This window comes from Apis florea, unplaced genomic scaffold (genome assembly GCF_048593485.1).
Source record: "Apis florea isolate Af1SG1 unplaced genomic scaffold, ASM4859348v1 contig_2495_pilon, whole genome shotgun sequence".
NCBI lineage: Eukaryota > Metazoa > Arthropoda > Insecta > Hymenoptera > Apidae > Apis > Apis florea.
The window spans coordinates 3,589,361-3,598,293 of NW_028256595.1; the positions used below are offsets into that span (position 1 = coordinate 3,589,361).

Genomic DNA, 8,933 nt, shown 5'->3' on the forward strand with positions numbered 1-8,933 from the left:
AACTTTTCTCTGATTTTACTTTCCCAGTAAAATGAGGTCGCCATTTTGTTGCCGGCCAATGCTACCAATAAAAGGCTATAAGAAACTTAAAATTATTTTATATAATAACATGTTATATATAAATTAAAAAAATTTATAATTATAATTTTTCTATGATATATTATGAATTGATATATATTGTAAGTTTATAATCAAATTATTATAACTTTATAATTTTTAAATATATGTTAGGAAAGTTATTAACAAGTTATTATCTAGAGATTTTGCGTCATTTCAGAGAATTATTGATGTGTCCTATATTATAAGTCCTAGTAGTACCATATAGTGTATAGGTATTTTTTGACAATTTAGAATTAAATATCGAATGTTGACATATTTATATATAACATAGTATTTTAAATCTTTTATTTTCTTATGTAGCCTCAAAATATTAATCATTATTGTTTACAAAATTTTTTCTTATATTTATGAAATTTTAAATATTTATTAAAGTGAGGAAAGTTTTAAAAAGTAAGGATTTCAACAATCAAGTTAACCATGACGAGTCTTCGTGATAGGCAAATAAATGCTTTAAAGTTGATGTTAAATTTAAATCAATCAGAACAAAAATTGGAAGAAGCAATACCAGTGTGGAAAGTATTAATTTATGATAGACTTGGACAAGATATTATTTCACCATTAATATCTGTAAAAGAACTCAGAGAACTTGGTATTACACTTCATATGCAATTACATTCTGATAGAGATCCTATTCCTGAGGTACCAGCTATTTATTTTTGTGCACCAACAGATGAAAATCTTGTTAGAATTGGTCAAGATTTACAAAATGGATTATATGATATTTATCATTTAAACTTTATATCACCAATAACTAGGCAAAAAATGGAAGATTTAGCAGCTGCAGCATTACTTGGAGGTGTTGTGTCAAATATTCATAAAGTATTTGATCAATATTTAAATTTTATATCATTAGAAGATGATCTATTTATTCTTAGACATCAGAATAGTGATGTTATATCATATCATGCAATTAATCGGGGTGAAGTAAAAGATACTGAAATGGAATCAGTAATGGAAATTATAGTTGATTGTCTTTTTTCTGTATTTGTTACTTTGGGTACAGTTCCAGTTATAAGATGTCCAAGAGGAAATGCTGCAGAAATGGTTGCTAAAATGATTGATAAAAAATTAAGAGAAAATGTTTGGGATACAAGAAATAATTTATTTGAAAGTGAAACAACTGGTCATTATAGTTTTCAAAGACCACTTTTAATTATATTGGATCGTAACATAGATATGGCCACACCATTGCATCATACTTGGACTTATCAAGCATTAGCACATGATGTGTTAGAAATGGCATTAAACAGACTTGTTGTTGAAGAAAATGTAGGAAGATCTCCTGCAGGAGGAACAAGATCAAAGACTAGAGCATATGAATTAGATAATAAAGATAGATTTTGGTGTCAACATAAAGGTAGTCCATTTCCTAGAGTAGCTGAAGCTATTCAAGAAGAATTAGAACAGTATCGTACTTTTGAAGATGATGTTAAAAAACTCAAATCATCTATGGGTATTGATAATGATAGTGAAGTAGCATTATCTATGGTTTCTAATAATACAGCACGCTTAACAAATGCTGTTAACAATTTACCACAATTATTAGAGATGAAACGATTGATAGATATGCATACATCAATTGCAACAGGTATTTTAAATTTTATAAAATCCAGAAGACTTGACACATTTTTTGAATTAGAAGAAAAGATAATGAGCAAGCAAACATTAGATAGGAGTGTAATAGAAACAATAAGTGATCCAGATTGTGGTACTCCAGAGGATAAATTACGTCTTGCTATTATATATTATATTTGTACAAATATGTCAGATAATGATTATAGTAAACTTGAGTCAGCATTATCTACTGCTGGATGTGATTTAAATCCATTGATATACATAAAAAGATTAAGAAGTTATACTAGAATAGCAGAAATTCAGAACAACTATGAAGGTGGTGGAACAAAAACAGTTAGCATGTTTTCAAAACTAATGAATCAAGGATCATCTTTTGTAATGGAAGGAGTAAAAAATTTAGTTGTCAAAAAACATAATTTACCAGTTACAAAAATAGTCGATGAATTAATGGAATCAAAGCAATCATCTCAAACAGATGATTATTGTTATTTAGATCCAAAACAATTAAAACATACAGAACAAATGCCAAAGAACAGGCCAACATTCCAAGATGTAATTGTTTTTATTGTTGGTGGTGGAAATTACATAGAATATCAAAATTTAGTGGACTATGTAAAACAGAAAAGTGGAACTGGAGTTAATAAACGAATCACATATGGTTCAACAACATTTATAAATGCGAAACAATTACTTAAACAACTTTCTCTTTTGGGACAAGAAGTACATTCGTAAAATTTACAAATTATTAGATGAATATCGGAAAAAATATTAATCTTCTACTTTCTCTATAATATATAGTAATTTTTTATATTACTGTTATTAGCTCCTTGTAAAAATGTAAAATAAATAAAATACGGTTAATTAATTTTAAATATAATTTTTCTAATTATATATATCCTATCATTAAATTTATTATGTGATTGAAATTCGAATATTAAATTAAAATATATATTATAACAATCTAGGGATTTTTTATATTAAAGAGACAAACTTGTATTTCAAATTGTTTGATCAATGCATTATACATGCATCTATTATTGTTTCGTCTTTTTAAAGATTAAAAATTCATTGAATATTAAAATACTTATTTTTATTAAAATCCATTTTGAAGAATCAAAATGACTACCATACAAGAAGAAATAAAAGATTTTGTTCGACGTGCTGTTATTGCAACAGATCCGCAAGAAGCTGTTAAGGAATATTTCTTATCGAAGCAAGAAGACCGTGATATTAAGTAACGAAAGAGCTATTTCATATAATTGATTTTTGATATATTACAATATTCTGTGTATTCTTTTATTTTCAGTTCGATAACAATTAGGAAACTGATGTAAAATTCTATGAAAAAGGTTGTCAAAGTATTTTTCTTTTACGATTTTATTTTATATAATTTAAAAAAAAAAAAAAAAAAGCTAACATCTCCAAAGATATGTGAATTGTGTGTTTTATGTATTAGAAAATATCCTGAATGGGATAAGCCAAGAGTTTACCCAGCATTCGAAGTAGTAAGAGCGCGTTGTGAATTAGAAAAAACCGAAGCTAGATTACATGCGAAATGGTTGGAACAACAAAAAAAACGAAAGTTTATGGACGAGCAATGGGAGCAGATGAGACGTCAGGAATTGATCCTCCGGGAATCATTTATAAAATTCAATAGGTTCGTGAAGGAAAATCAAGAGAAACGTGATCGTGCTGATATTAAAGTTAAAGAAGAACGTGAACGTCAAACGATTAGACAGGAAGAAGTAATATATCATAAAAACTTGATAAAAAATTATTATTTATATAATAGTATAAATATAATTCTATTTATTTATCAGAAAACATATTTTTCAGATAAAACAGATAAATGAAAATTTAAAACACATGTATGATGTTCGAGACAGAATGAAGAAACATGTACAAGAATATCAAAAGTATTCACATTATTTAGACAGAGTTATTGCCGAAACAGGAGAATTTCAATCAATTGCTGATATTTTTAATCGATACGAAACATTAATAGAAGCACGATCAGTTTTAACCGAACATCAAGATAAGAATCTTCATTTATTGGAAGAAAGAGGAACAGAAATGGTATTCTTTTAATATATATATAATGTATAATATATTATATATATAATATTATATATATATATAATATATATAATATATATATAATTTATTAATCTTCCACTTATAATAATACAAAGAAAAAAACGAATATCTTTTTTTTTACAGCATCATATGACAGAATCAAAAACACAAGAAATTCTAGGATTGAATAATATGTTAGCACAATTACAAGCAAGACGCGATAAGGCAGAAGTACAAGCTCGTAAATGGGAGTCAATCGTATCTGAAATAAAAGTAACTGCGATGGAAAAAACTTTGGAGCATACGCAAGTGAAAACATGTTGCTGGAATCTATATCAACAGATCTGCAAGAGAAAGGATATTCCCATGGTTGTGAGCAAAGATGATATCGAGCAACAATTAGATCAAATTAAGCGAACAATTATTGAATTAAAATCGATCATGAAAATTGCAAAAAAACGTGTAATAAAATAAGAAACACACTGTTTATTTGAAATTATTTGTTCAACTATGTAAATAATATTCTAAAGAAATAAAATATACTGAAATATCATATTACTTATTAGTATTTTTACCAGTTTTACGAGTTGCATGGCTATGTTGAGGATTCAGCCGATTATCTTGTATGTAGTTCGTAAATATTAATGATTGTATATTACAGACTCTGTGTTACTATTTTATTGATATCGTTTTTGTATGATTTTTCTAGCTGCCGGTAAATGACAACCAGATATATTATGCAAAAGTTCTGAGTAATCTTCATCGAGTCTTTGCTTTAACTTTTTAGTAGCTGCTTCGCGCGTCAATGGGTGTTCCAAACCTTCGGATACGACTTGTAATTTTTCTTTTTCGACGCATCTGTACGATTTGATGATTTTTTTTTTAACAAGTATTCAGTATAAACGAATCGTATTGAAAAAAAAAAATATAACTTATAAAATATTTTTAGGAAAAGGAAGGATAAGAAAAGGAAGTAGAGAAAAATAGATGGAATCAAAGGACTTACAAGGCACAAGGTTGAGTGGGAACAATATATTCAATAGGAGGCACTTTCAATCTAGGTCTTCTTTCTTCGTCAATTCGCAACTGTTGCGATTTTGTAGCTCTGTCCAGCCAATATACTTTGTGGAACATTTGTGTAATTTGTTTTTCAATAATTCCTAAATACAGCATTACATTACTCATTGTTATCTGTTCATTATCGCCCAATAATCGTAAAATTGGAGAATTATCACAACGAATTGCTTTAAACAGAGAATCTATTCCTTTTAATAATTTTTCTAGTACATCATCACACTGAAATATAAAAAAACAAAAAAGTTAGTTATTTAAATAAAAATAACTCATTCACAATTCATTACAGAATTTGATACTAGATTTTAAATATTCAAAAATTATAAATAAAATATAACCTGTGCCAGATTTTCTTCAGCCGCATCAGCAAGCGCGGTTTGTTCTTCAAGTTCTGTTTTAAGTTGCTCTAATGTCTGAGTTTGTTCGTAACTAATACGTTCATTTAAAGTTTGTGCCTCTTGTATAGTTAATGTTAATTGATCAATTCTCATGTTAAGACTCTCCAATTCATCGTTTAATTCATTTACGTAACTGAACAAGGCAAAGTTTTCTTCTTCTTGCTTGATAAATTTTGCTATAAGTTTATCATTATTCTGTTCACCTATAATTTATTACAAAGTTTTAGATTAAATTATTCATACCTTTATATATCTTAAAAAGATTTAAAATATCGAATAAAAAAATACAAAGAAACGAATCATAAGATTAAAATAAAAGTAAACGTAATAATTATAATATTAATTATCTTATATAAGTGAGAAATGTATCAGTATATATGGTATGTACATAAGGTAAAAAAAACTATAAGTACCAATAAATTCTTTAATCGTATGTAAAATATTCTTATAAGTCTCAATCTTGGATTGTTTAAATTCCATTGTGGCTTTTCTTTCAGCTGCACGTTTTTCATTTAAATCGCTCATTTCACGATGTTGTCCTTTTATACCAAGAAATTCTTGTAATTTCATTTCATTATCCATTGTTCTTTGTAATTCACACATTTCTGAGATATGATTCCTTAAGTCTCTTAACCCCCTTAAAAAAAAATAAACATTTATTTGTATTCACAAAATTACATATTGTTATCAGTAACAAAAATGTAAATCGATTAATGATCTAATGATTAATCGATTAATTAACAAATAAAATATTGAATAATCATTGAAAGCAAGATGTTGAATATACTATTGATTTCTAATTTTTATTCTTGATTTCGAGTTTTTAATGTAACGTCTTATTTTGTATAAAATATGATTAATTTTCACATTATTAATGTAATTCTCAGAATTATAGTGATAATGGTTTAATCTTTTTAATTTTTTCAACTATTTTTTGATTGCCACAAAAATATCACAAAACTTCTGACAATAATATTACTTTCAAAATTTATTTTATAATAATTGGAAATATAAATTTATTATTTAAATTATTTAAAAATTTCAAATTTACCTTTCACGAAGAGCTTGAATCTTATTTAATTCTTCATCCCTTTGATTGAATGCGATAGTAGCTTGTTCTATTAAATCATTTATAATTTGCTTTCCAGTATTTAATTGGTTAATTAATTTATTCCAAAGTGTTGTAAACTGCGATCTTTCCTTGAGTCTATCTTCAATTTCATCTCGAAGTTTTGTATTAATAGCAACAGCAATGTTAAATCTTTTTGTTGCTACTTCAAGCCGATTTTCCAACATATAAACTATATTTTCATCTCGTATGTACATTTCTTTTAATTGAACGTCTGTTTTAATTTTTCTTCTTATGGATTCTATTTCTTTTGATAACTGAAAACAACATTAATATTATAATAATTAACATTTAATATTATAATTTAATAATATTATAATAATTAAAACAACATTAATATTAATACAATTATAATAAAACAATAATATAACAATAATAATATTTTTATCTTGAAATATTAACGTTTGAAATTAATATAAATTAATAAACCTTGCGAATTTCAATATCGACTTCTGCTATTTCCTGCTTTTCATTCTTTATCATTTCATCATATTTTGTTTGCGCCATTAAAACACACTTTAGCTTTTTTTCCATTTTTTCTTCTTTATCAGTAAACGTTTTTGCACTGGCAGTTTTAATACGAAGAACAAGTTCTGCCTTTTCGTATTCCAAACGATTAATCATATTTATTTGTTTGCGAAGTTGTAATTTTGCATCTTCTGCACAAATACTTCGATCATTTTCCATTATTCTAAATTGTCTTCTTAATCTTGAAAGTTCTTTTTGAGCTATTGTCTCAAGCTCAGTCTCGTCTAGCATGTGTTGCATAGTTTTACGAGCCATTTTTAAGCTTTTTTAAATTATAACCTTTTAAAATATATAAATATAATTTTGTTACAATTTATAAATAATTTATAAATTATAAATTATAATTTTGTTCAAGCATTATTCTTATTTAAATTTTAAACTTTATTTTTTTTTTCAAAATACAATAAAGACATGTTACATTTAATCCTCTATGTTTTCAATTTTTATTTATTGAACAATTAGTTTATAAATTCTTACAAACTAGATATATATACACTACTTGTTGTATAAGATTGTTTTTATCGATTGAGGTCTAAGTGTAAAGGTTAATATGACTCACTATTTGTTAAACATTTATGAAAAGTTACGATCAATGGATTAAAGATTTTTCCGGAAGATGCCAACGTCCTCGTTCATATCTTCCTCACCGTTCACGTAAATGATCTTGAGGATCGATGGAGGAGAGGAAAACACTTTCCCAATGTAACTGTTGATGACGTTCAACGAGCACATTTGAGAAAGACATCTGCCACCCTGTATAGCTCAACCATCTGTACGTACCTTCTTGTTGATTCTTTCGGTTGCCAAGCACTCTCTCAATGTATAATAACAGGGATTTTGGTTTTTTACACGTTTAATGAAATGTTTTATATGATTTTTTTATATAATATAGCTTGTATAAAAATAATTGCAAATAATTGTCCAAAAAAGAAAAATATAATTTATGGAAAAATTAATATTGACTTAATGTTAACGTAATTATCTATTTTTCCTTATAAAATCAATTATTTGGAAAATCATTGTATACATCGTTTGATGATTTTATTATATGTATTTTATTATATTGTATATATATATTTAAATTGATAAATATTTATTTAGAATATTCAATATCGCACATCTTCTAATATTACTCATTTTAATCATTAACGAATGGTATGTCACGATCACTAATCTCTTTGAAAAATATTATATTTTATTATATGTACCCTTCTTCTTTAATCGTTTGATTACTATGCAGTTTGTAAAATGCTTTATAATAATATTGTCTTCTTTCTTTCGTAAAAATGCCTTTTTTTTTATATGAGAGAATTATAGTGAAACTTGAATGATTTTGCACGAAATGAACATTTTCTAACTCTCGAAAAGATATAGACAATTTTTATATTGTGATATTAAAATTGTGTATGATACAATTTGATATATTCTTGCTATATGATATTTTATTATATAAATAATACGTGGATAAAATTTAAAAGAATCTTAAAAAATATATATTTTAACATAATACATCGATAACAGTAGAAAACGTAGGAGGATCATATGTTAAACAAGATCCATAGATTTCATGAGATCGAGTCAGGTGGCGGTTCGACCAGGTGGGTCAAGTAGTGGGGATAACGTTGGTGGTGGGTACAGTCAAAGGAGAGGTTAGTATGCCTTCAGAAGGAAAGGTCGATAGGTTGATTGTTTCGTGTTCGTAAATCGTTGTACTTTTTTTTTTATTTTCCCGCGTTTTATTTTGCTTATGTACTTATTACTTTTCAAAAAAGTGAATATCGTGTGTATGTAATGCGAGATGTACATAAATTAATCAAACGATAAATCAAACACGATAACTAAACTGCATCGATGGCAATATGAACGACCAAAATTGAGATAATTGCATCGTGGATCGAATTTAACAATGTGAGCGAACGTTTTCATAGCGGAACGAGTCTGATCAGTAGAACTTTCAACCGAAGCCTCGGAGGTGGGAGAATCTACCTGGCTGAGAAGCACGGCGCACGATTCCGTAATATTTATTTTCTACT

The 8,933-nt window shown here is 26.9% G+C and overlaps 3 protein-coding genes across 4 annotated transcripts; 2 read left to right on the plus strand and 1 right to left on the minus strand.

Moving 5' to 3' along the window:
- Positions 1-165: 165 nt before the first annotated feature.
- Positions 166-2,567, plus strand: Slh (sec1 family domain containing Slh). Its single transcript, XM_012491123.3, has one exon. The coding sequence runs from the start codon at positions 538-540 to the stop codon at positions 2,425-2,427; it is 1,890 nt and encodes a 629-aa protein (XP_012346577.1). The 5' UTR covers positions 166-537; the 3' UTR covers positions 2,428-2,567.
- A 93-nt stretch (positions 2,568-2,660) lies between these two features.
- Positions 2,661-4,329, plus strand: LOC100867066 (coiled-coil domain-containing protein 42 homolog). Of its 2 annotated transcripts, none has more exons than XM_086906486.1 (4): positions 2,661-2,929; positions 3,002-3,440; positions 3,532-3,771; positions 3,916-4,329. In XM_086906486.1, the coding sequence occupies exons 2-4, from the start codon at positions 3,036-3,038 to the stop codon at positions 4,243-4,245; spliced, it is 975 nt and encodes a 324-aa protein (XP_086762612.1). In that variant the 5' UTR covers positions 2,661-2,929; positions 3,002-3,035; the 3' UTR covers positions 4,246-4,329. The 2 variants fall into 2 exon arrangements, with proteins under 2 accessions (XP_086762612.1, XP_012346580.1); XM_012491126.3 differs by having other exon boundaries at positions 3,152-3,440.
- LOC100866944 (coiled-coil domain-containing protein 63) lies at positions 4,238-8,889 on the minus strand. The gene is made up of 7 exons (XM_012491129.3): positions 7,460-8,889; positions 6,802-7,179; positions 6,295-6,629; positions 5,657-5,880; positions 5,184-5,446; positions 4,778-5,067; positions 4,238-4,629 (listed from the first exon to the last, which is right to left on the minus strand). Exons 2-7 carry the CDS (start codon positions 7,153-7,155, stop codon positions 4,449-4,451), a joined length of 1,647 nt encoding a protein of 548 aa, XP_012346583.2. The 5' UTR covers positions 7,156-7,179; positions 7,460-8,889; the 3' UTR covers positions 4,238-4,448.
- Between the last annotated feature and the right edge of the window lie 44 nt (positions 8,890-8,933).